Source organism: Passer domesticus, chromosome 10, assembly GCF_036417665.1.
Source record: "Passer domesticus isolate bPasDom1 chromosome 10, bPasDom1.hap1, whole genome shotgun sequence".
Classification (NCBI taxonomy): domain Eukaryota; kingdom Metazoa; phylum Chordata; class Aves; order Passeriformes; family Passeridae; genus Passer; species Passer domesticus.
In genome coordinates this window covers 34,450,893-34,477,691 of record NC_087483.1, presented here as the reverse complement: position 1 = coordinate 34,477,691, position 26,799 = coordinate 34,450,893, and the positions used below count along the sequence as shown (strand labels likewise).

Genomic DNA, 26,799 nt, shown 5'->3' with positions numbered 1-26,799 from the left:
GCCGGGAGGGCGGCGCGGCGGGGCGGGGCCGGCCCGGGCGGGCGGAGGAGCCGCGGCGGCGGCGCGGGGCGAGCGCACTGGCAGGGGCGAGCGCGGCTCGGGCTGTGGCCAGCGCGGCTCGGGCTGTGGCCATGGCCCCGCGCCCCGCCGCGCTGCCGCGCCTGCTGCTCTCGTCCGCGGCGCGGGCGCTGCTGTGGCTCGGCCCCGTGTACCTGGCGGGGTACCTGGGGCTGAGCGGCAGCTGGCTGCTGCTGGCGCTGGCGCTCTGGCTCTGCTGGGGACTCAACCGGCGGGGGAAGCGCGACCGCCTGGCCGCCGCCTTGGCGCTGCTGGAGGACGAGCGGGAGGCGGTGTGCCGGGGCCTGGCCGCCCGGCACCTGCCGGCCTGGGTGAGTGAGCGAGCGGCGCGGGTCCTGCCCCGCCGCACCGCGGATGCTGCGGGGCCCCGCGGCACCGGGAGCGCCACAGAGAGCGGGGTGTCCCGGAGAGAGCAGCCCGAGGACTGCCAGTGATGCCTTGGGCCGAGCGGTAGCGTCTTTGGTTTTGAAGTCTTGCCCAGGAAAGCGAGGATTAAACTAGGAGTTGTTTTAGCCCAGGAGATGTGCTGTACGTGGGCATGTAAAACAGACTGATGTATGGTCAGAGACACCTCCCTTCAAATACATGTTGTTGCATTGCAGGTATTTTGCTGTTGAAGATACTTATTTTAGGCTTTCTCATCCAGCAGATTTTCTCCCCTCTAGTGTCATTTGAAAACAAACAAAAATATATAAACATTATATTCTCATCCTGCTAAAAACCCAAATATTTAATTTTAAGGAGTCGTCTCTGGACTGTACAGAAGGCCAACCCCCGTTTGTTGTTCATATTTGTTTCTAGTAACTCTACGTTTTAAAGTGAAGAAACCAAAATTTCTGCCTGCATTTTATTCTGTGTCTTAGGTTATTTATTGGGCAGCTGTGGTTGGCTAATGGAAAGGATGATGAGGTGTTTAGATCTTTTTTCTTTTATCATCATTTACTTAGCATTTAAAAATCTGTCAGGGACTGGTAGGGAAATGCTTTGCTTGTAAAGTGTGTTGCATGGAGGCATTTATAGTCGGCAAACTTTTATATAGCCTACAGCACTTGGCTCTACTTAATTCTGTGGGAAATGAAGGCAGCTGGCAGTTCTGAGGAGTGAGGCCAGGGTCTTCTGCCAGGGCTGATGCAGCTCTCTGCACATGTTCCCTCCCACCAGGCACAGAAGTCTGTCTCTGAATGAGGTTTCTGCTTGTTTGTATTGACAGAGCATAAAACAACCCCAACAGTTCAGGGCATTAATGAATGTGGTGGTGTCAGCTCTTGCCCTGATGCTGTGAGAGCAGTGTTGTGTTTTATCCTCAAGTGCCCTGAATCATTGTAACCAGAAATTGAGCCTCTTAGTCACTGTTGAAAAATCAGGCTTGCCCCCACAGTGCACACAAATTCAAAAAGTTCCATTAGGTTTTGTGGCTGAAAGTTTCAGGCTTCATTAGTGTGGGAGCAGGTGATTATTGATTGCCCTGTACTGAGCTTTCACAAGGCTGTACAGAGAGCACTCTGTGCCCCAGCCCAGGAGAGGTTTGGGCAAATGGGGAGACTGCAGCAGAGGCCGCTGAGATGGTCAGGGGCTGCAGCACCTGGGGTCTGACAATGCTGGGGCTGTCCAGCCTCCTTCAGGAGAAAGGAAGGTTTAAGGGCTATTTCATTTCTATCTTCACTGCCCAACATGTGCTCATAGAGATGGCAGAGTCAGACTCTTCCCAGAGGTCTGATTTGTGACTTGTGAATTCTTGGCCCTTACTCCTGGAAGGCAGGGTGTAGGCCCTAATAATAAAGGGGCTGCACAGTGTGCTTTTAGTTTTATCTATATTGCCACTTCCTGTCCTTTTGTATGTTGGTAACTTTTGTTCATCAGTTGGGTGTTTGCTTCCACACTGCTCTTGTTCTTGATGCTTTTTAACTCCCCAGTTTTAATTTTCCTTCCATCCTCTATTTGATCTACTTCTTCCATTTGCCCATCTTGGAGGCTGATTCTCACCTGATGTCTATTCAGTTTATTGTCTGTGGTGTTATCCTTTTTATCTTTTGGTTTTGCCTTTCAGTGTTCATGGACCTTCTAAAACTATCTGCTGAGTTCTTCTCTCCTGTCACACAGAGGTGGCAGTAGCTAAGCAGTTCAAGGGCAGCATGGCTTGGATTTGCAGTGTTGTAATCTTAGGAAAGGTTTTGAAGGTGTGAAATGATGGCAGTGTCTTGGCATTCATAAATCTTTGTCTCTTCATGTGGTCTGTAATAAAATGAGGGGGATCCATCCACTGAAGTGTTAAGAGCAATCATTGATTTTGCTGTTGGTTAAAAATTGTTCTCCCCTAAGAAGTGGCTTCTTTAAATTGGCTTGGGTTCTGCTCAGCCCTGGTATCAGTTGTTAGGAGATACACAGAATGCAGCCTTTCCTTTAGGGGGGATGCTGGGAGGGTTTCCCTAATCTACTCAACCATCTGTTTTGGGGTATTTGCAGGATTGTTTTGCAGCACCAGTTTCTTGGCTGAAACCAGCCAGTGAGTTTGGAATCGACGCATTCCTGTGCTAGACAGTGTACGTGGGCAGGCTGTGCTTCCTCAGGAAACCAGGCTGGAAATCTGCTCATGGCAGGCACAGTCAGATCCATGGCTTGGAGAGTTGAGACCTTCTGACTTCAGCCTTTAGCATGGCTCCTGTGCAAGGTGGCAGTGCTCAGAACAGAGGTAGCCAGGCTTCCACCTTCATTCCAGCTCCTGGGGTTGTGGTGACTGCTCTGTGTTGCTTTTGCCACTGGTCATCTGGCTGCACGTGGCAGAGTCTAAGTATGCTGTGTTTCCTCCTGATGTTAAACTCCTTTTACCAGGCAAAATACAGTAGTATTTTGGGTATTTGTACTACAGATCTGTCCTTTTAAAATGTTGCCTTTTCAGTCCTTGTTCATGCAAAAGCCTTATTTAAGATTCTTTTTTTCCCCTCTTGTATGAATAGCTAAAAATCCTGGCTTTTTGTAAAAAGAAACAAACAAAACGCCAAAATCCCCAACAAAACCCAAAACAACCCAACAAACAAGCAAAAAACCAAACCAAACCCTGATGGATAGATTGCTGTGTTGTATTTGAACAGAATGGTGCTGTTATGTCAGACATGGGTTTTGCTGTTGCTGTGATCCTTGCGGTGGCTTGCTCCAGGGCAAGGTGGAGTCATACAGAATTTACACATTTTCTTTACCTGCTAGTAATTGCCCCATACCTAGTGGTTTTGATCTTCAAAGCTCTTTTCAAATGCTAAGTAATTTTTACTGCATTCCTTAAACTTTGGCAAGAAGTATGCCTGCTTTTGTAGGTGGGTAAAACTGATTCTGATAGTGGGACTTGCCCAAGGCTACAGGATTAAATCTTACTCTGTGTTAGTATTAATTTGGCAGCTCTTGGTGTCTGGTTCTGGGATTAGTAGGAAGTGTTTTGGGCTCCTTCTACCTGTACTGATGACAAGCTCATGGCAAGACCTTGCTGGCGGGGCTCTCACCATTAGCAAGGGCCAGAAGTGAGTCTGAAATCCAGAGCACATGGTTCAGAAGTATGGAACTGCAGATGGTTTTATTTTCAAAACATATGAGGATACATTAAATTCTTGGAATAACTGGTTGAGTCAAGAAGACTGGTGAGTCAGGAGCCTGGTGGTGTCACTGGGCTGAACTAGCCATGAACTAGACATGCTAGCTAGCATTCATGTTATGGGGATACCCCGGGGGTAGGAAAGGACTTGCTCAGAGCTTATGTCTTACTACACAGTGGATAATGCAGTTGCAACACCTGGATACCAAGCTCTGCTTCCTCACAGAACTGCTCATTTAGCTCATACCACTGAGTGGAGCTGAGCTTTGGTGTTGAGAACTCACTGAAATTTGGTGGCCTGCCATAAAGGGCAGAAAGCTGTTTTTCACCAGTCATGCAATCAGCCAGTGTCTGTGGTGTTCTCTGCAAGGCCAGCTTTGTCAGCCCAGGAGCCCCCAGTGGTCTTTGGTCCCAGCCTTTGAGCTCCAGCAGTGCCATTCTTTCCGTCTGTCAGAGGAGACTGAGGCACCAAGTGCCTGGGTGGGACCTGGGTTGCAGACACTGAATGAGGGGGTGTCAGGTGGGGTGGAAATGTACCACAAATGTCTGCTATCACAGCATCTGAGGTGTGACACAGTGCAGTGTGATTCATTGCGGTTGCTTTGGAGGTTTGTTGTGGGCTGTCGGTGGTTCGGGGGTGTGTGGCACAAATAATGAATTCAATTTTACTTTTTCTTAGGGTGGGTCTACCTACAGCCTCATTCTCATGGTTTTTGCATCTTTCCTGATGCCCCTTTTTGTTGTTTCAAGTCTCTAGGAGCCTTGCCTCTGGGGAATAATCCCAGACAACTGTAATGGTTTATAATGCCCCACATTTCTCCCCTGCACATATGGGCTGTGACTTTCTCACTGGGAAGGGGTAGCCTAACTGTTGTCCTGTCCTTTCTTGGGGGTCACATCCCTCTCCTGTCTGTAAAGTGTTTTGAAGAACAAGCTCACCATGCTGCTTCCATCTCTCCTCTATCCTTCCTACATGTGATCCCAAGCTGTGGCCCAAGTGCCGCAGGATGTTTTTGCTTGACAATTACATTGGAGCTGAGAACCCAGGATTTATGTGCCCTGATGGAGAGCCTTTAGGTGGAAGATGAAAGGCTGGCAGGTGAAGTGGAGGTCCCTCGATTCACATAATCTGCCTCACTGTAAAATATCAGCAGCAGTTTGTCTGTGTTGATTGTCCCCTTCTGGTGCTGAGTTCTAGCTTCATCGTGCAAATAGACCTGTGCAGGCTGACATTTCAGTGAACTTCTGTTGTCTTATTTAATGGAACAGTTGCTATTTAGAGCATCAAAAGAAATTTCTTATAAAGAATATGGTAATATTACTTTGGATTTTTTTTAATGAGATCATTTGAAGCATTATTTGAGCAAGGAAAATGGGCTCTTCAATCGTATATGAAGCTGTACTAAAAAACAGGCTACTGTCCATTCCATCCAAACATCTCTGAGTACCTCTCTGAAAGCTGATGAATAGTAAGGCTTTGCCTGGAAAGTGTAATTCACAGCTCTAGTAAGAGGAGGTATTATCCTACCCAATTACTATTACCAGGCTAGATGATAGTCAGATTCCCTTTGTATTCAGGTGCTCCAATGTCTATTCTGAGAAGCTGCTGCAGTGTCCTTCCCTTCTGCAGTAACCTGCTACCAGCTTGTAACACCAGCTGCAAATACCACATCCATAGGCTTTAATGTGTGATTGCAGTAAGGTGATTTTAACTCTTCAGTCAGCAGCTTCTTGGAGGGGTCTGAGAGATCAGTTACTTGAGAGTGGTCTCATACCCAGTTGTCCTGATGGTGATTAACCAAGTCATCACTTGTGGGAAGTTGTGGGGTTTTGTAATGGGCATATGCACTTCTTGTTGGCATTTGGTGTGTCCAACTTGAAAACATGATGTATAAGTGACTATTTAATTTCGATTTCTCCTTACCATCTTAAAAAGCTCAGAGAAGTGAAAACACTGGACTGTTCCACATGATAGTGTATGCTAACAGGCTTGAACTCTTACACTTCTTTTCCCTGAAGCCATTGGCACCATGTTGGTATTAGTGGAGAAATGCTGCCACAACCAATACACTGAGTTTCCCAAGCAGGTTCTTGTTTTCCAAAGTGTGGTGTCCTGGTTGAGGCAAGTGAGTACAGGAAACAGGTCATGCACAGCTCATGGTCTTAAAGGGAAGTAGGTTCTCGTGGCTTCCCAAGGCATGACAAAGAGAAGGATGAGAAATCTAATGCTGCTTTACATCATGAACAGGAAGTGACACTTGCTATAATCATGTAAATGTGCCCAGAGGCATACATACATCAGTGCACGTGGGTTCTTTTGCCTTTTACTATTCTTTACTGGCTTCTTTGCATTTTACAATTTTTCAAGGAGGTAGTAAATTATAAAGAATGTATATATGAGGGCAGAGGCATCTCAGCTTACTCTAACACTTGTTCCACACTCAATGTTATCTTTTGCATGCATTGCAGTGTTGACAAAGAGATAGCGTGTGGCACTCACTTTATTTTTCTTTGCATCCAGGTTCACTTCCCTGATGTGGAACGAGTGGAGTGGCTGAACAAGGTGAGGAGCTCTCAACTCCAGCTGGTGAGGCCACCTGCTCTGAGCTGCATCCCCTCATCCAAACCCTGTAGGACAAATCTGAGAAAGTTATCAAATTACCACCAAATTAGTGTAGTTCAGTTTTATCAGTGTCTATACTGAAGTATGGAGTCACTTAAGTGTGGGGTTGCCACTGAAGTTGAGAGCTAATGTGAGCCTGGTTGATACAAGTTGGATAAGTTCAAGAACACTTCATTGTGAGACTAAAAAGAAAAAGCAACTGTTTGTCTGTATATATGGATACATACAAGTGTATGTTATTATTTTAGCAAACTTAGTAGTATCTCACCAGAAAGGTTCCAGAGAGCACTGAGACAAATGCTTCCATCAGCAGGTGTGGTCAATCTCTCAAAGTAAAACAGCTGAACTTGCAAATTAGCATCCAGTGACTATCTTCTTTTTTGGTGTTTTTTTTAGCAAATTTTCTTTTTTATGTAAAAAGCTCAACTCAGTCCTCTAAATAAACCTAACTCCAGGGAACATTGTGACACTTTATAGTAATTAGGGATTATTGTACTTAAGAAATTTAACCGTGGGCTTTGTTGGCTCCTGTGGTTAGAAGCAGCCTCCATGGTACTGAAAACTCACCCTTCAGTTCCTGAAACACATTCCAGTTCTGAGGAACAGAGACGGATCCTTCCATAAGGATAACTTAAGTGCACAAAGTTGACTTGGTATTTTAAAAGGACAGATATTAATAGCCAGGATCCTGTAATCGGTATGTTTGTTTCTCAGCAAAAGGTGTCTTACTCAAAGAATCTTCAGTGTGTTCCTGCTTTTGCTGTTCTTTAGGTCCTTGTGCAGGCTTGGCCATACTTTGGAACAATCATGGAAAAAACATTTAAAGAAGTTCTTGAACCAAAAATCAGAGCAAAGAGTGTACATCTGAAAACATGCACCTTTACCAAGATCCACTTCGGCGAGAAGGTAGTGGGAGTCTTCTGTAACTCTTGTGGTTCACTCTTTTCTGAAAAGTTCAGATGCAAGGGAAGTGAGATGTTCAGCTCTGTAATAGCTTTGCTCCCTCCTCATGTTGACTTGAGCATCTTCACCATGAAGGAAGGATTGTACAGAAAAGACACACATCTCTTCCCACTTGCTGTCAGTATCCTGGGACTGCTGATAGAAAAAAAGAACCATATCCATATTTATTTATGTTGTACCCTTGCAGCAGGAGTTTTCAGTGCTTTCTAAGGCTTGCAGAATGGCCTAGGGCTACTTAAAACTAGCCCTGTGTTTGAGGACTGTCAAGGCTGTTCTGTCTTTAAAGAAAAAAAAAAGTATGGTATACTCATATTTTACATGCAGTTTTGCAAAGTATTTAATTAATGCTTCTGTACTCAAATTCATCAAAGTGAGTAGGACTTTTCACTTGTGCTTAGCTTGGTAGGTGTTGACTATGTTGTATCTTGTTTGTCTCTATTTCAGTGCCCTAGAATTAATGGAATAAAAGCCTACACCAAAGAAATTGATAGAAGACAAGTTACCCTGGACCTGCAGATCTGGTAACATTGCATAATCGATTATGTTGATGGTTCGTAACTTACTGCCTGTGGATGTGTCATGCTGGACTGGGCATGGTGTCCTAAGATTAGCCTAGAATGATGTGAGATAATCTGTCTCGCAGCTGGATGTCCTCAGTAGTTACAGAAGTGAAATGTGCATCAGCCTCTAGACTAGAAATGACCTGCACAGCTCTACGTGTTACCTCCTCTGGGCCATCACGACTGCCTTGGGTATAAGAATGTGTCCCTTGCCTTTGCCATTGATGGCAGTGAGAACCCAAGTTTTCAAACTGTGTTTCCTGTTCTCAGGAAAGCTCTCAGGTCTGAAGGTGCTTGGTCTGTCTTGCCCACTGTGGTTTCTCATTAGACCAACTTCTCCAGTTCTTCCAGAGCTACTTGCACTATTTATTTTTTAATTCCTTCCTCTAGATTAATCCTCTATTTTAGTAATTTGTTTTATGTGCCATCCAACACATTTGCTTTTTTGATTACAGCCATTCTCTGAGCAGAGTACTGCCTCTAGCTCTATTAACAACAACAACAACAAAATTGGATAAAACATTTAATACCTCCCAGGCTGTTTTGAATGAGCTTGTATGTTTTGTTAACATCAGAGTCATTGCAGAGCTAAACTCTCTCCTGGTTTAGCCCTGGAGAAGGGAATTGCTGGGGGAATTACCACTTGCAAGCTGCTGTAGCTCTGTAAATTTAGTGGGTGACTGAGCTGCCTAATATAAATTGGCTTTTCATGGTAGTGCCAGAAAAAAGCTGTGAAATTACAGACTGTCTTGGCAACAGCACAGAGCTCCTCAGAACTGTGCCTGCTGCTGAACGTGGCAGTGGCATGACAGCACCCCCAGCCCTGGCAGAGCATCACTGCTCCCTGTAAATTCACATGCTTGATTTTCAGCCAGGTGTTTCAGTGCTGTTGTTGTAATACCCAAGTCAGTGTTAGGGCCTTTGGCAAATCATTCATGCTTTCTATGCTGAGATAGAGGGATGTGATGCCTTTTAAGCCTTGCAGAAGGTTGCTGCTGTTCTCTGCCAAACTGCATCTCCCACATGTTCATTTTCACTGTCTTTTGACAAACCTCTGCAGAGGGATTCCCCCACCTCTGCATTCCTGTCCCTCTGGCAGACTCATCAACATCTCCAAACTGGCCAAGCACTTCTATTCCTCGTGCTGATAACCTAACCTGGTGCCATCTGATAACCCCAGTGTTTTCTGTACTCACACAGGAGCATGGATTTGCCTTCCCTCTCTGGTGGGGTCTCTTCTCTAGGGCTGCATTAAGGCCTCAGCTTCACTTGTGTCCTTCTTACCCTTCCTTTGTCATCTGTGTGGAACCATTTGTGTAGTTCATTAGCCATTCATAGACATGTGATCCATGAAGGACTTTGTTTCACCTTGTGCTCCTGAGCTCACCAACATGGTGCAGCACTGAATGCCATGGTTCAGTTCTATGGGCTATGTGAAGAGGCATCCTTTGCTTTGGGAAGTGTGAAAAATAGGACTTAGAGGTCCCTTATTTGTATGGGCTGTAGTTGTCAACAGAGTCAGGGATGCAGGAGATCTAGTACTGCATGAAGTTACCAAAAGAACTTGAGAAACTGCTTTACTTAAATCTGTTCACAGCAGCTTACATGGCTGTAGCATCAGAGCATTGGGAATGGTTATATAGAGCACTGTCCTATTATAGTTTTGACTTTCTCCCATGCAAAAGGACTATATACTCCATTTTTCAAAGTGGGAATGGTCCAAGTGCAGCTGCTTGACTTCCTACAGCTGCTTTCCTTTCCACTAATTTTGCAGCTGCCTCAGCTGCTGCATAACCATATCAACATAGGCTATAATCATCAGATTTTGCAAGTATTTGAAGGCACTATTACCTCCCTGGAAAACACCTTGCAATCCAGTTTATTCCTATTTCATTAATATGATTTAGTATTCACAAGCATTTTTCATTGGAAATGTTCTGAATTTTCTTTTACATGATCTTCAGTAGAATTTACAGTACATGAGATGTCATAGGAGAATAGTTTAATAATTGGCATGTGTAAAAATTCATTGATTAAAATTTACTCTTAGAAGAGAATCTCTGATTTCCTGTCAAATTTTGACAGCTGGAAATACAGTCTCTGTCTGGTGAAAGAAGTCAAAAGAAATGTGCAACAATATTTTGAGCTTTCATGGAGTTTGGCATAACTAAGTTTCTAGGCTCTTAGAAGAAACTGAAAGCATTTTGGAAACTGGTCAGTCTTGAACAAAAAGAGATACCTGCCCCCAGAAGCCTGACTAGACAAAGGGGAAGGGCAGAGGTGGTCTGGTTTTCTCATACCCCGTGTTGCCTGGTTACATTTTCATATCTCTCTACTTTGTGTAATTCTGCATGTTCATCTCCCAAGTCCAAAGGCAGACTAAGCCTAGTCTGTGTCACAAAGCACTTGAGGAGGCTGGGCCAAAGGGGGCATTCAGCACGGGGGCCATGAGAAGATGGGGCCTCTGGGCAGTTACTCTACAGGCAGGGAATTGCCTGGGCTTTTTCTAAAGGGACATGCAGACATCCAGGTTAATTAAACTTGCTGGCTCTGGTAGCAGCCCTGCCTTCAGCCAGTGGATTGCCTTTGTATCACAAACACTGGGCCCAGCTTTTCCAACCAAATACAAAACAGACACAGATACTTGCACTTGAGCAAGGTTCTCATCCACAGCACAGGCATAGCTGCATCACCTTGTGCAACAGTGATGTAGGAGAGAAACAGGTGATTCTTCCACCCTCCACAGGTGGGTACAGCACAGTCCTGTGGAGCGTGGAGGGGCTCAGCCTTTTAAATGTCAAGGCTTGAGTTTGGCTCAGGTGTGCTCTGGGGCAGGACAGCAGAGAGCACAGCAGGGTTATGCTGCACAGAGGAGCAGATGGAAGCACGAGCAGCTGGGACTGGAAATGAGGAATAAACCAATGAACAAAGAGTTCATCCTTCCTACCAAGGAAGGGGGTGATACCTGTATGAGACAGACATAAGGCTAATTAATGGCTCAGGCTCTGATAAGACTTCTCTGACATCTTTACTGGAGAAAAGAGACATCTAGAACTGAGTGGGAAGAGTTTTTGACTGTGGAAAGGTAGAAAGGCTGTAAAGCACCACGGCTCTTACTTGTGTTGTATTAGACACTTTCAAAAGCTGAATTAAATCCTCTTGGATTAATTACTGCAAATTAAGGAACTAATTTTGGCTCCTCATTTAGAATTTTATTGTAACAATGCTCTATTAGCACACAGTGTAATGACCTGTAAGATAATGTCAAAATTGTAGAAGTTAACAAACATAAAATAAGTTTAATTATGTCACTAGCTTTTAAGAAAGATTGTGTTAATTTCAGCATGGTTTATGAGGTTAGAAATGAGAATGCTCTAACATTAAAGGCTTTATTCTTTATGTTATGAGCTCCTGAAATTCTGCTAGATGACTACCTGTAAACAAATGTACAAAGGACTTTGCTTGCAAAAGTGGAGGCAAATTCACAGAGTTGCGTACTCCTGGCAGCCTTTTTGGGGTGGGAGGGAATCTGTCTATATGCAAATTACAATTGGAATTTGTGGCAACTGCAGCGCTATTTGCCCAAATACGTGTGGTCAGAGCAGAACTCCTGCCCTTTTCCTTTGATTATGGAGTGAAGTTATGCATGTAGGCAGCAAGCACAGCACATTCACTGCTGCAGTGCCTTTACACCCTGCTTTACCTGCAGGCTGTTTGTGTGTCTGCAGCCAGAGCTATTTCTCAGGGGGCTGAAAGGGAACTTGGTAGCTCCCTTCTATTGTTTTCTGCCAGAGGCATCAACAGATCTGTCAAGTACTGCTCCCTGGGGAGTGGCTATTGGTTTCTGCATAAGGTGATGTTTGTACTTTTATAAAAGACTGAGGTGCTTTCCAAATTGCCAAAGTACTGCATTCAGCATTTGCCTTATTTAAAGCCTGATGTTCTCCATGGCAACTGACCACAATCTGATCTAAGTAGTTGTCTTTGAATTCAGCCTCAAGGAAACCAGGTTATTTTTAGTGATAAATTTGTCCTTCAGGTGGGTTTTTGGGTTGTGGGCATGGGTAATCTGTGGGCTTTTTTGGCCAGGTGGAAACCCCATAAGTAATGGCAGGATGGCTCTGCATCAGCTTGGGGGCTGAGTCACCAGGTTGTGGGGTGGGATCAGGCTTTGGGCAGGGAAGGGAGCAAGAGGGCAATGGCTCTGACCTTGAATTTTGAATGAGCATCTTGGTCCCCTTCTTGGAGCAAGCTTGCTCCAGCCAACCCCCAGTCTTAAGAATGGAAATTAACCTGGAAATACAGCTGTTGCTTCAATGTTTTACAGGTCCATCAATATCCCAGCTGACTGCAAGGATTCTCTTGTGAAAGAGCTGCCCTTTGTTCAACTTCCTCTTTTCAGTCACTTGAAAATCCATCTCTGCCTGTGGGATCATGTTGTCAATCCTTAAACTGATTTCATTTATACTCTGTACAGCCCCAAATTTCTCATGGCACTATTGCAAACTGTGGAATAATGTGAGAATTTTCTTTCAGTTACATAGGGGACTGTGAGATTCACATGGACATATCGAAATTTAATCTTGGCGTGAAAGGTGTACAGGTGCGTGCAGTGCTAACATTGTCTGTTCAAGGCTGTGTGGGGCAGGAGGTGGCACCTCCCAGTGGGGAGGTCATGACAACTGGGAAACTAGCAACTGTCAGGCTTGGAATGATTGGCTTTATCTCCTTGTTCTCGGCTGGGGACATGAGGCCTTCCATGAAAAGCACTTAAATGCCCCTTCTGAGCTTCATAGAATGACTCTTAAACAGGGTTGATGCTGGAGCATGGAGTATGTGTGGGCCAGCAGCTGCCACTGGAGTCCAGAGGAGCTCAGAGTGTTGGTAGAGAACTTCAGAAGAACCATGATGTTCATAAACTGGTGTAGATTAAACCACAAGAACCTGTTCCTGGAATAGCTAGTAGACAGATGGCTCCATTGTATGGCAGGATTTGCAGAGAGACTCCACAAGCACAGAAAGCATTGCCTGATATCAGTAGCAATGGTTTGGGGGGAAACGTTTTTGTTATAAAATTCTAAATAAATTTACTTCAAGTAGAATTTCTAAAATTATCTCCATCACTGAAAAGCTCACGTTTTGAAGCTGCACTATGAGAATACCTTAACCCTGAGCTTTCCTGCTCTGTTTGCAGTTGTATGGGACGTTGCGCGTGATCTTGGAACCTCTCCTAACCGATGCCCCCTTTGTTGGAGCAGTGACCTTGTTTTTCATGCAGAAACCGGTGAGTCAGGAGTGAGCTGCTCTCTGCAGACTTCTTGGTCTTTAGTGAGTGACATGAGCTGTCCATCACTGATAACCCAAACTGCATAACTGTGAATATCTCACAGTTCAAATGACAAATTCCTAATTGCTCAGTGTCCCTCTTGAATTTGGGGAGGATGTGAATTAATTCACTCTATATTTTTGTAGTAATGCCTAAACAGTTACTCGCTTCACTGTAAGAATAGGAGGACTGTCTTATGGTGGCAGCACAGGAGCTGTTTCTGCAAGGTTTATGGCTGTTCTACCTTCCCATTCACAGATGTTAAATGTAGTCATTTTGGAGACCATTCATGTTGCCTTTTGAAAGCTAGCCTGTTTAAGTTCATGTCCCTCGTACTCAATTGCGGTTTAATAAAATATGAGAAACTCTCTAGTCTTGTAAGAAGCAGTTATCTTACAGCACACAGCTTTGCTTGTGGTTTATGCTCTGCTTGAGTTCATGAAAGTCATACATTTTTGATCTTGAATGAGATATTTTTGTGTTTAGGTGTAGCAGCATTATTTTAGCACATGAAAGAACCTCCTTTTGTTTATTGTAGGAATAGGAATACAGACTCCTGAAACCCGTGGTATTTGTAAATCCCTCTGCCTCAGGGTATAGGCCAACCCCTGAAGTGAAGGGATGAGAAAACAACTTCAAAGTCTTAACAGAGTTGCTGAATTTCCTTCATGACCCCAGGGCACCTGCCAGTGGCCATTGCTAAGGGCTGAATGCTGACTTTCCTTCTTGCAGGTTAAGTTCCACTGCTACCCTCAGTTCAGGATGGCAGATAAAATAGATAAAGGAATTGATACCAGCTGTTGATTCTAATGTACAGATGCAATTGGTGGTGCAGGTTTTTCTTCCTTTAGACGTCTGGCTTTGTTCTGGAAGCATTTTCCTTCTAAATTCTACATTTATTTTAAAATAAATTTTAATAGACCTGTATAATATTTTCTCCCCGATCTTGTTGTAGCATTTGGAAATCAACTGGGCAGGCATGAGCAACCTTCTGGATGTCCCAGGGATTAAGTGAGTGTCTACTTTGCTTTACTGTATTATTTGAAAAATTTTTGGAAGTTGGGATGTAGTTCTTGAGTAACCAAAGCTGTTGTTGAGAGCATTGTGTGCAAGGTGTTGTGCTGATGTTCATCCTATTGTATCTGGCTGTGGCAAAACCTGAGGAGAGTTCTTTTTATATTCTCTCATAACTGTTTCAATCACTTAATTATATTTAAGATGGAAATAGTAAATCCCCCAAACAACAACGACTCATAAACTAAAAAACAAGCCCTTCTGTTTCCCATGTGCTAGTTATTTGCAAAGGTAGATGAAGTAGGTTTAGACTGGCAGACTGCTTTTTTTTTCTTTACAGTAAAGTGTAAAAAGGCAAGGTATCAGAGAGTTGCAGTCCCTCTGAAAAACTCAAGTACAATCCATGATAAAGAGAACTGCACCAGATTTATAAGAAGAAAAGTTTCTGTGTAATCTGCTCACCCTTTAGCTGTAGCTCTTCTCCAGTGCCTCTTGGGTTAGTATGACATACATAAAACTTGTACAGCAAGGATGAAAATCTTAGTGGGTTTCAGTATTGTTTCAAACTGTTTCACCAGATTGGGGGTGCAGTTTGTCCTTGTTCTTTAGTGTAAGAAGAAAATTCTGTTGCACAAGAGGAAGATACATGGGGTTACGCAGCCATTGCCATTGTCCCTTTCACTGCAATTGCACACTTCTGTTCCTCTCTGCTCCCCTGCAGCTCATGGTTTGCAGAATCATAGGAAGAGTCTGGCCACTTTAGATGCCAGTTCATGCATTAAAGATCTTCTGAAGGCTTTTGATGTTGAATGAGAGGAAGTTTCCTTTTTCTCTTAATTTGAGGCCTGAGTGGCCTTTTGCCCTGCAGTTTAGCCTGAGAGCTCCAGTTTTTATCAGAGGAATTAATCTGTTTTCTAACTTGGTTTCCCTAATCCTTGCAGGGAGAAGGCCTGTAGGTGTTCCAGCCTACAGCCTCTCATATAATTAAGTGCAAATTTGGTGTCCTAAATTTTTACTGCCTGGTTCTCCCACAGGGATTTGCACACAGAAACCTTTGCTTGTTCCTCAGCAGTGCAATGAAAGCTAGGAGCAAAACATGCCTGACCATGAATGGGCTGAAGTACAGGTTGAACAAGAGCCCTCCCTGACAAATGAATTTGGCTCACTTAAGATAGCAAAGAAACTGGATGCAGTCATCTGTCCTCACATACAAGCTGTGTTTAGTTGGGTGTACCCTGAGACTTGAGAGAGGGGACAATTCTGTGGCATTCCTGTGGGGTTTTTTTTACAGGAGAGCCAAGAGCCTGACCAAGGTTTCTGGTTTACCATGTGGAGTAGAAGACTTTCCTTATGTTTTTTATATGCCAATCCAGCCTCCTCTGTGAATTGGGACAATTTTGTTACACAGTCATAAGCATTAGATCTATCAAGAGGATGAATCTTTCAGATAATTGATGCTCTTGGGTTTTCCTCTTAATATTATTTTTTGCTTACACCAGGTTGTAGTGGTGGTTTGAAATCCTCTCATTAATCATCAGGAGAGTACTTGGACATCTGTGATAGCCATATACTTCTTGTACCTGCCTTACAAAAAGAGCAGCTGTAAAGCAAAGATTTGAACTGAAAAACTAAAAATGTGCAAGTTGTAATTAGGCTGGAAAGTTCCTTGAACTCCAAAATAGTGTCCTTAATTCAGCCAATGTGATCTCCAGTTACTTCAAATGAAATTTTCCTTCTTAGTGCAAAATTTGCCAAGATTCAGAAGCTCATCTGGGAAATTAGCTTGGCTTTTTTTTTTTAATGTTTCTGTCCGCTTCAGTTTTGTGAAAAGGTCTCAGCAGGTGTCCAAGAGTAGGCAGCAGTGTGTGCTGTGGACATTTCTAAGTCTAAAAACAAACTAGCTCGAGGCCTTGAGCCCCCTGTGAAATGCTGAAATTTCCTGATTCCCTTCTCCCCTTGTCCATCTCTGGTGTCATTCCTAAGGAAACCCAGAAGGCAATTGGGTTTGACATGTTTGGGTGTGTGCATGAAGATTTCACACAGCCTGAGCTCCCTTTCATCATTTACAATTGTGAGCCAAATTCACACCCTGCAACAGGGATGCTCCTATTGCAAACCTGCACCACTAAACTGAAGTTGAATGGCCATTCTGCAGCTCTTTCATACAATCATAAACTTTGGAAAAGATCTTTATAGATCACCAAGTCCAACCATTAACCTAATACTGCCAAGCCCATCACTGAACTATGTGCCTAAGCACTTTTACAGGTCTTTTAAATGCTTCCAGGGATGGTGACTCAACCATTTCCCTGGTTGTCCTGTTCTAATTCTTGACAATATTGTGGGGGGAGCTAGGCCACACCACTCACTTTGCAATGCCCATTTCTTCTGCTTGCTTGCCTCTTCTGAGTTGTGACTGATGGTGGAGATTGAGGTTGCCTTTCTCCCCCACCTGCAGTGTAATGTCAGACTCACTAATTCAAGACTTCATTGCTGCACGGCTGGTGCTACCCAACAGGATCACAGTGCCTCTGAAAAAGAATATGAACATTGCCCACTTGAGGTTCCCTATCCCCCAGGTGAGTTGTTTTTTCAGTGACATAGTGTTTATCTACCTGAGTGTGCAGCTGCCACCACGTGGATGCATCCAAGCTTGGTGTCTTTGGATGCTGCAGCAGCTAATTCAGCCTGAACTGTGGGTTTTCAGTAGGTAGTATTTCAGAAATATAAAAGCAGTGTTGCATAGTTCATCATTTGAGAGAGAGACACACGAGCACTGGGAATTCCTACCTTCTCTACAAGTCATAAGGAGTCTGAGCTCATTTACCAATTCAGCCTTTAGTCTGTAACTGCAGATTTGTGGTATATGCAAATGAGAGGATAAATACATAAGCAGCAAGTGTCATGCTATTTAATATTTTTACTAATGCTGTGAAGAGGTGTAAATAGGGAACTTGGAGGATGACATACCTTTGCTACAGAAAAAAAAAAAATCCTAAATACTCAACATATCCAGGTCTTCAATCTCCTAATACACTTACTAATGAGGATAAGTATAAATGAGTGACAAAAGCATGCTCCCTGTTGCAAACTTGCATCACTAAATTGAAGTGGAATGGCTCCTGTGCAATAAAATAAGAACCTGCCAGTGAGTGCTTAGTTCCTCCTTCAGTCAGTGGGAGTTGATCTTTACACTTGATTTGACTGTGGCTGTAATGCTGTGTCCATATGTATATTTCTGATTTAAAAATAAATAATATTTCCTATTCAGTTATCTAGATTGAATTTTACATCTCTTTAAGGGGGCTTTCTTTTCCCCCTCTAAGCAAATGGTGGAAGAAGTGCTTTATTACAGCTGTCATTGGAAATGTAATGCATCGAACTAGGTGTCTTTGCAGAACTGTCACGGTGACTACCCTTGCTGCCTGAAATAAACAGGTTTAGGAGGCAGCATATTATAATTATCCAAAGATTGCATTTTCATGACCAATTCTGTATCTTATTTTATCCAGGGAGTAATAAGGGTTCATCTCTTAGAAGCTGAAAACCTTGTCCAGAAAGACAATTTCCTTGGTGCCATCAGGGGGAAGTCTGATCCGTACGCTCTCCTCCGCGTGGGCACCGTGCAGTATCGAAGCAAGACAGTCTCCAGAGATCTTAATCCCATTTGGAATGAGACATTTGAGGTACTGAACCTTTTGATCTTCCCATCTGTAGGATACACAGCCATTCCATTTACATCCCTGTGCTTGCAGGACCTTGTCTTTAGCTGACTGCACTGGGGCAGGTGGACTTCCCTGTTTCTTGGTTGAGGCATTTGTGTCCCTTAACCAAGTTAAAATTTACATTGTAAACTTGAAATGTCATTCAGGTTGATCTGATTTACATGTGTGGGTTTTTGGAGGAGGTGCAAAGCACTGCTTTAAATACCAATCAATGCATCAGTCTGTGCAGCTGCAGGCTGCTCTAGCATTGATTCCTCTCTGCTTATTAGGGATACCAGTTTGAGGGGTTTAACTTGTAGCTCAAAAAGAAGCAAACACTGTGAAACATTTTCACCTCTAATCAATTGTATTTGTTATGCATTTAACCATAAGAAAGAACAGGGAATGTCCCTCATGTGTTAGACAGTTGTCAAGTGCCATGTTCTTGTCCACAGCCTGAGCCTGAATATACATATGTGAATGCTTTTTATTTTTAATCAATACCTCTTTCTCGTCCAGTTTGTTGTTCATGAAGTGCCTGGTCAGGACCTAGAAGTGGATTTGTATGATGAAGATCCAGACAAAGATGACTTTATGGGCAGGTAAATTAGCAAGACCTTTGATCAGGGTCCAGTAGCCTCTGCTGTGGGACATCTGAATTACTCATACTGGAAGTTTAATACTGTTGGAATTGATTCCCTTTGCCCAGATATTAATACCACATAATTAGTTCCTAGTGTAACTAATGTTGGACATGGTTACATCCTGCAGGGAGGGAATCCTGGGAAGCCATTAGAAGTCATAGTTACTTGAGATTTACTTCAAATTTATTTTAGTTTTGGAAATATTTCAAGGGGGAGAATTCAGGAATATAAATGAGTTCCTGCACACACCACACACAGGTAATGTGGAGAAGTTTTTATTTGGAAACTTCTTGAGAGTGGGGCTTGAGAGTGGTCTTTTTGGGTGGTGTGTGCTGTATGCCTCAATATTGAAATGTTTGCTTTTTCTCTTTCAGCTTGCTGATAAGCCTAGTGGATGTAATGAATGACAGAACCGTTGATGAGGTAAAGATCTCAGCTTATTTCTAAATGTGGCTGGTGCTGCATGCCTACATGCACTCATTTGTGCTTCTCGTCTGCTGCTTCAGTGTTTCTTTGTACTTAAAGCTTCCTTGCACACTTGCACTGTGGTATTTTCACAGAAAGATGATACCAAAGTAGCCAACACAACAATCTTTACAGCAGGCTGGTAACCCCAGAGAGCCCTGAGGTTATGCTGAGCCAGCAGTGGGGTATCTTGTTGATACCTTGTGTCCCATGTGTACCAAATGTTGTGTACAAAGCTGCAGATAAAGTTTGGTGAAAAAGCCTGTTGGCCAAGGGAAGAAATTATCTGACCTTACTGTGGTTTACCCTGCAACCCAGCACTCTACAAACAATGCCAGGGTGCCTGTCTTGTGCTGCTGCTGGTTGGAAATATCCACATGCTTTACCTGTTCATGAGCATCTTATTTTAATTTTCTCCTGCCTTGTACCTAAGTAGGTGGACGTGCTACAGTCCAAGTGTCAAAAATGCAAGCTAAGGTGCTTGGAGTAAAATTCATGTTGTCTATTGTGTGCAAGCCTCAGAGTGTGCACCACATATATAAAAGCTGCTCTGTCAGTTCTCAAGTTGCTGTTTGTTATTTCCATGTAGTGGTTCCCCTTAAGTAAGACGACAAGTGGACACTTGCATTTAAAACTGGAGTGGCTTTCACTAGTAAACGACCAAGAAAAGCTGCATGAGGTGAGTGTATTTGCTTAAAGGATTCAGGTGCTCTGATCCCTGTCCAGTCATCAGCAAAGGAGTGTGTAAAATTAGAAACCCCAGGCAAACTCGCAGGAGTTTATTTTTGTCTGGCAAAGTTTTGATGTGATTCCCTCCCTGCCACTCCTGCAGAGGAAGGGCATTGGCTTGCCCCAGGTCTCTTGGTAATTCAGGAGTAACTCAAATCTGGCAGCTCTTTTTGCTTGAATTAGCAAACCTTTGTTTGACTCACTGCAAAGTGGCTTCTCAGGCCACTTTTCTTTCACAATTTTTTTCCTCCCTCTTCATCTAGGATTTGTGTAGGATCCTGGACCCCTGAAATAATCTGTACTAGTCATAGGCAAATACCCAGCAGTGGTGCTTGGTGGGGGTCTGTTTCCAAATGGTGTGTAGTTTGTCCAGCAGAATTGCTTGGATGAAGCCCATCTCCCAATGAGGCTGTTTCTTCATAACCAAGCAAAACCATTTGAATTCCACTGAAGTTAATAAAATTGTTCCCAGGCTTTGTTCTGCTGACACTGGATTCATGTTGATGTCTGTGGTTGAACATGTTTTTAGGTGTCTTGCTGTACTGGGGAACCCAACCAATTCTGCACTGAGATTGACAAACATTAAAGGCAGGGAATTGAAAAGAGTTACACATCTTCTTACTGGTCTGCTTTGAACTATCATGCTGTGTTGACTTGGGCTCCTCTAAATTGCAAGTTTTAGGAGAAAGACAGAGAGCTGCTCAGCCTTCAGAAGCTGCCCTTGGAATTTCGCAATGTTTTGCATTGTCCTTGGTGGGTGACCATGACTACTTTGTGTTTTGATTTGTTTTATCTTTCCCTGCCTTTACAGGATAAGAAGGGTCTGTCTACAGCAATTCTGATTGTCTACTTGGACAGTGCCTTCAACCTCCCCGTAAGTACAAACCCCCTGCAGCAGCCTTCACTCCTAACCTCCTTTGTTAAAAACCAACAAATTAACTGTTTTAAATACCCTTTCACCAATTCAGAAAAACCACTTGGAGTATTCAAATGGTGAATGTGGAACAAAGAAGATCAAAAATAACAAGTACCTCAAGGTAAAATTTATATTCTTCTCCCACACTTGCAAAACAAGGTTCTGGATTATAGGAACTGAAACTGGCAGTGGTTAAAAAGAAATAATCTCTCCACTGTCAGAATCTAAGTGAGCAGGGGTTCAAAATTGTGATTGAAAGTCACAGTGAAAGTCTAGGAGGCCAAAGTGGGAATGCAACATGGAAATGTTTATTTGTGTGTGTGGTTGTCTTTCTTTCTTATGTAAAAGAGAGCCTCCAGACATCAGACTAAGTCATAATATCCTTGCTGCTGCTGCTCTTTCTTCCCTTGCTGATCTGTTCCAGCTTGACATTGAGCAGGGAGGAATATGCTCATTTGTGCTAATTTTCCTATCCACTGGAGACCTGACCACCAGATTTCTCCCCACTTGGCTCTCATTCATACCTTCTCTCTCATAGCTTCTGTTTACTTTTTCCCCCAAATACTGCATTTTGCTACTGTGATGTAAATGGCAGGTACAGGGAAGAATGTCTTTCTCCCTGTAACAGGCTACTCAAAAGTACAGCTCTGAGCTATGGAGAAAGCTACCCATTCTCTCCAAGTAGCTCCTCTCCTAGATAGCATCTTTACAATTTAGATGAGTTACCAGCACTGTGATACACATCACAGTCAGTAATCCTTAATTCTGGACCTGACTGTGTGCACTTCTTATATAGTTTTGTGCCAAGACCAGATTCTCAGCCTTAACTTCTATAGCATTAGTGCAAAGAGGTGCAAGAGATTCAGTATTGTTGCTTCCAGACAGAATTGTTACTTGATGCCAAGGACTCACTTCCAGCTGCTTTGGAGCAAGTCCTGAGCCTTGGAAACCAATTCTGAGAGTCCTGGTTCAGTCAGGAAAGATCAAGATTTCCCACTGAGCCTTCAGCTTTCCTCTCTGTTTCCTCCCAGCTTCTGACAAATTTTTAACTGCTCACCTGTTGAAATCTATATACATAAAGCTTTGGCTTAAATGTGTATTCTTGATGGTGGAGAGTAAGACTGCTGTGTTATTGCTGGAGGCTTTCCTGTGTGTTACATCCAGAAAATACTATCAGCTTTCCAGCAACTTACTTCACGTAAGAGTAGTGGTTTGATATTGCTTTCTGAAAACTATAAATTTCTTAATGTTTTTTCTGCCTTCTTCTTTCTTTCTTGTATTAAATGACAGAAGATGGAGCGAGAACCTTCCTCCTTTGTCCTGCTCACAGTTGGGAACAAGACTCAGAAGAGTAAGGTGAGGCTGTTTTATTCTTCTGCTTTCATTAGATGTTTTCCATCCTATGGGTGACTGCCCCCAAGTAGCCCCTAGGAAGGAAAGGACTTCTTGTGAAGCTGATGTGAAGAGCTGTACCTGTAGTGATAGCTGCAGAGCCTCAGACTGGAACCACTGTGTCATCGAGTTGTGGTGGTGGAGGGTGTCTGTTCAGCTTCTGTACACATGTAGTTCCATGCCTGTGTCCAAGAGTTCATCTTGGCTCAGACACTCTATTTCTATAAATCTCCAATCCAGCTCATGGTTTCTTAGAGCAGGGTGTCATTTGCATCAAGCTGGCTTTTATTCCTTCCTCAGAGTCTTTCCTGGCTCCTGTCTATCACAGTTTTACTGTTTTGTTTTGTTATTTTGGTTTTAAACCCAGACAAGATGGATCTGCTTCTCCTCCACTTCACTTCCAGTTCCTTTCTCATTATTTAAGAATTGCTTTTGCCTCATGAGTGTGAGCCACAGTTGAGCTCTGCTCTCCCAGTAGCTGCCATGTTCACTGTCCTGCAGCTGGATGTGGATTAGCCCTTTGTTCTTTTGGACTCCCATAATAAGAATGAATCCTGTTGGTTACACATGAGCATACAGGACTGGCACCTATTTTCCTTTGTTCCCTCCACCCAGAAATGGGGTTCTACTTGCATTTTTACCTTTTGTGGCTTTCCCTTTCCCTACCACATCACCTGCCTCTCATAAGCTAGGTCAGGCTTCCAGGCTTTCCCTGCTCCTTCCCACTTGCTGCCAGCACTCCTGGCCTGGCAGGGACAGCTGGTTCACAGAGCAGCCACAGCCCCCATGGGTGCTTTCCATGCTCTTTGAAATGGATGGTGCTGAGGCTGTGCCCTCCTACTCTTCCCACAAGTTCTACAGCCCTGAAACTGCCTCTCCAGCTTTCCTGCCCTTGTCTGCCAGCTCACTGGAGCTTTGGGAGCTGGCTCAGAGTGCTGCAGGCTGGAAGCAGTGCTCTGGCTCTCCCTGGGTGGGAAGGTGGGAGGGAGGGAGCGGTGCCTCGCTGCAGGTGAGGCAGGCTGCTGGTGGGGCCAACTGCAGCTCACCAGACTTGTTCTTTGGCATTTCCACACCCCAAAGAACTTGTTCTGGTTTTGCCAGAGACTTCACTTCCATGTGCTTCTGACCTGGAGTTTCCACTCCCTCTATACAGCTGGGGTGTAGCATCACTGAGGGTCACCATGGCCCTCTCTGCTGATCAATGTCATGGATTCTTCGCTTCTCAGAGACTAAGCTAATGCATGTTCTTGTTGCAGACCTGCAATTTCAGCAAAGATCCCAAGTGGGGCCAGGCTTTCACCTTCTTTGTCCACAGTGCTCATTCCCAGTCACTCCACATTGAGGTGAGAGAAAAGCCTTTCCTTTGAAGACCAACTGCACATCTGTAGGAAGAAACCTCTTCTGTGGAGCTCAGTGCTGGTTGTTTCTGTGTGGGATTGTCACATACTGGGTTCCTCCTACTGAAAGGTGGAAGAAGCATATGTTGCACAGACAATTCTGTATTAGGTAGTTGTGGTATCTCCCTTTTTTGGTATCTACCTTTGTTCTAGCATCATGTAATGTGCAGTATCTTAGTTCAAAATGTGGGATATATAAAGTGGAAAGGACATTTCATACAGGTCTGTGTGTAGTAAAGACATCAATATTTTGCTGTCAGAAATTACAGCCTTCATGATTCTCAACCAGAGCCCTACCTCTTCACCTCTGTGTTCTGGCTTGTTAAGCAACCCTGTCTCTGAATAGCAGCCCTGCAGCCACAGCCAGTTCTGTGGCTGGTCACTTGGATACAGAAAGGAATTGAACTTGGAAGGTGTATTGAGGTTAAATAGGCTAAACATATTTACCTAAAATATATGTAAAGACTTAGAACAGTTGCCATCTCAGTTGCTTAGGACATTGTCCCCAAAGTGGGCAAAAAAAATCAAGTAAATCTCAGGGCATGATTTTTCTGCTAAAGCAGTTCTTTCTCTGTATAGATAAAGATGGGAAAAGATGGGATTTTTACTCCAAATGCACTAACTTGTTACACTCCTGAAATAATGGCATCACCCATTTGGATGTTACCATACTGAAACAAATAAGCTAATTTTGGCTTCTGCCTGAAATACCTTCTTGCTTTGCTTTTGCATTCCCAGTGGTACACTTCCCAGTTTGCAAGCTTTGTTTTCTTCCATCCCCCAGATAAAAGACAAGGAGCGGGATAGTGCCCTGGGAACTTCCGTGGTGTGTCTCTCCCACTTACTTAAGGACCCAAACATGACTCTGGATCAGGGATTCCAGCTGGACCATTCCAGTTCAGACAGCTTCATTAAGATGAAACTTGTACTGCGGGTGAGTTGTTCTTTCCCACATTCACTCAGTTTCCTCTGCAGAAACATCCGTTTGTAACCAGGCAAAAGAGATGAAAGGTGGGCATGAAGAAAGGCAGCTTTGCTTCACAGTTGAGTAGAAAGTAGAAGTGTGACAAGGTATTTAAGTGAAATTAGGAGTGTATGGTGGAGTTGAGAGGTATCCCTGAGGCTTCATAAAACTAAGTGCAATGCCATGGCTGAAAATTTTCTCACAACAATAAAGAGCTGGACAGAAAATCTAAGCTGGGGAAATCAGCACTGCTTGATGCTTAGGAGTTGTTTCCTCACTGTGCTCTGGATCAGTGTTTATACACTGCTCAGTACAAACACAGTAGGATAAGAGGAGAGAACAGCACAGTGAATCCCAGGGCCCCCTTTCATCTCTAATGGCAGAGTCCTGCTGTTACAGTTTTGTGGTGAAATTTCCTTCTGGGTGGTAATGCTGGCATTCACCCCAGTGCTGTGGGAGCAGCACTCACTGTCTTCCCTTGTGATTTTTAGGCACTGAATGTTGAAGAACCTGATCCACAAAGAGTCAAGGCTGGTGTCAATGCCTCAAAGCTAGGTCCTGTGCGTGTCACGGAGAAGGCTGGAAACCAGCAGAAGTTTTCCTCTCCACAAGTCTCAAAAGTACCTCCCATGAGCAAAGACTCTGCAGCACTTGAATCTCTGCCAAAAAAGGACAGTGGAGAAGACCTGGTTGCTAAAGACAGTTCAGGAGCCCCTGTACCTTGTGAAATTGTGTCTGACCTTGATGAAGCAGAGGGCAAGCAAAATCCAGAGCATGGCCCACCATCAGCACTACCCAGTGGGGCCGTGGCCGTGCCCACACTGCCTGTCCTGCAGGAAATGAGGGTGGCACCCAGTGTCACTTCACTGGGATCCCTGCCTTCTTCCTGCTTTGAATTAAGTAGCAGCAATCTGGACATTCATAAGTAGGTGTTCTTCCAGCTGAATTGTTCTTCTCTTGGGAAAGTTTAGGTGTTACTGTTGCATAGGGGTGAATTCAAGGCTGCTAAATCACTTTGGGTGTTGGGTCTCAAGTCACCTTACAAAGAATTGACCTAGGTATTCCAGTCAACAGCCAGGTAAATTACAGGGCACTGTCAGAGCAGATATAAAGGGAAAGTATTCACTCTATGGCTTTCCTAAGAGTGCTGCGTGTGTTGGTTTTATATTGTTGAAGAGCTTCTCAACACTCATTTAGCAACAGGATTTCAAAGTCTGAACATCCCACTTCTGTAATAAACTAAACTCTTGATGGGCACCTCTGGCTGCTTAAAGCCCTGAATGTGTTTAAAAGCCTTGACTGTGCAATGTCTTGCAGTGGGACTGAGATGCCTCTGGGGGAGATCCAGCTGACCGTGCGCTACGCTTCCATCCGGCAGAGCCTCGTCGTGCTGGTCAACGGCTGCAGGTAATGCTTGAGATGGCTCACAGAGGGAAGAGCTCTCTGAGCTCTGTCAGCCATCCAGCAAAGCTGGAGCAGAGCCACGTGCAGCAGGAGATGCCTTAGCACTGGCTGGCTTCCAGCTGTGCAGCCTCTCTGGTCAGTGCCAGCAGCAGGTCAGGGAGAGAACCCAGCGAGTTGTGCTCACTGCAGTAGAGGTGCTGCCACTGTCACCCACCCAAAATTTCCTCTGGACAGCACTGACAACTGGTGTTTGTCTTGGGGTGTTGGGATAGGCATTGTGACAAGGATTGATATCTATGACTGAATGTGTAATAGTTAATTTAGGAACCCCAATAAGTGGCCACATCCTCAGGAGTAAAGATTTTAACTAAACAATCTTAAAGTTTTATTTGCTTGTGTTCCAACTCCTGGAGTGAATGTTTTTGGCATGTGAAGGGTTGGTCTGATGCCAAGAGAGCCAAGGTATTAAAACACACAGTGAGAGAACCTGCCTTGCTTGTCTTTTTCTTTCAACAGAAACTTGGTACCCACTTCCAATCGTGGAGTCGATCCATATGTTCGTATATACCTGCTTCCAGACAGAAGATGGACAAGCAGGAAGAAGACTTCTGTTAAGAAAAAAACTCTGAACCCCCAATATGATGAAAAGTAAGAAAATGTAAATTATTGTTATTATGGTTGGAATAGTTATGATCTTTGCCTGTGGTGTTGCAAGTCCCCTGGAAGAAGGGCACCTTCTTCCCTGCCCCTTTCCTGCCCCTTCCCTGCCCCCAGGCTGCATTTGCTTCTTTGCAAACTGACATTCTCCTGCAATCTGCCCATTCAGGTACCTCCCAGAGCCTACTGCTCTGTTCACACTGCTTTGCCTGATGCTTATTCTGACATCTTTCCAAAGGTCCAAGGCAGAAGAGCAGAGCCTTTTGTGCCCCCTTTGGGCACACAGGGGGATGTTGTCATCAAGGCCTGGTGGGAGCAGGGTAAAATGCTCCCACCTCTTTGCTGACAGTGTCACAGCTCTGCCACTGAAATGGAATGTATTT

General features: G+C 44.1%; 1 protein-coding gene across 3 annotated transcripts in view; it reads left to right on the top strand.

Moving 5' to 3' along the window:
• ESYT3 (extended synaptotagmin 3) overlaps positions 1-26,799 on the top strand; it is a 43,830-nt gene that overhangs the window by 13,666 nt on the left and 3,365 nt on the right. For 2 of the 3 annotated variants that reach the window (XM_064435115.1, XM_064435116.1), the window contains exons 4-22: positions 6,180-6,221; positions 7,053-7,187; positions 7,689-7,765; positions 12,341-12,407; positions 12,999-13,088; positions 14,086-14,141; positions 16,603-16,723; positions 17,657-17,830; positions 18,368-18,450; positions 18,867-18,915; positions 19,547-19,636; positions 20,498-20,560; positions 20,655-20,723; positions 21,893-21,958; positions 23,251-23,337; positions 24,176-24,325; positions 24,847-25,280; positions 25,673-25,762; positions 26,276-26,407. In XM_064435115.1, coding sequence (XP_064291185.1) covers positions 7,089-7,187; positions 7,689-7,765; positions 12,341-12,407; positions 12,999-13,088; positions 14,086-14,141; positions 16,603-16,723; positions 17,657-17,830; positions 18,368-18,450; positions 18,867-18,915; positions 19,547-19,636; positions 20,498-20,560; positions 20,655-20,723; positions 21,893-21,958; positions 23,251-23,337; positions 24,176-24,325; positions 24,847-25,280; positions 25,673-25,762; positions 26,276-26,407 — 1,997 coding nt within the window. In that variant the 5' untranslated portion in view covers positions 6,180-6,221; positions 7,053-7,088. Of the gene's footprint in view, positions 1-55; positions 390-6,179; positions 6,222-7,052; positions 7,188-7,688; positions 7,766-12,340; positions 12,408-12,998; positions 13,089-14,085; positions 14,142-16,602; positions 16,724-17,656; positions 17,831-18,367; positions 18,451-18,866; positions 18,916-19,546; positions 19,637-20,497; positions 20,561-20,654; positions 20,724-21,892; positions 21,959-23,250; positions 23,338-24,175; positions 24,326-24,846; positions 25,281-25,672; positions 25,763-26,275; positions 26,408-26,799 lie in introns of those variants that run through there. The other variant, XM_064435114.1, reaches the window with a different exon arrangement.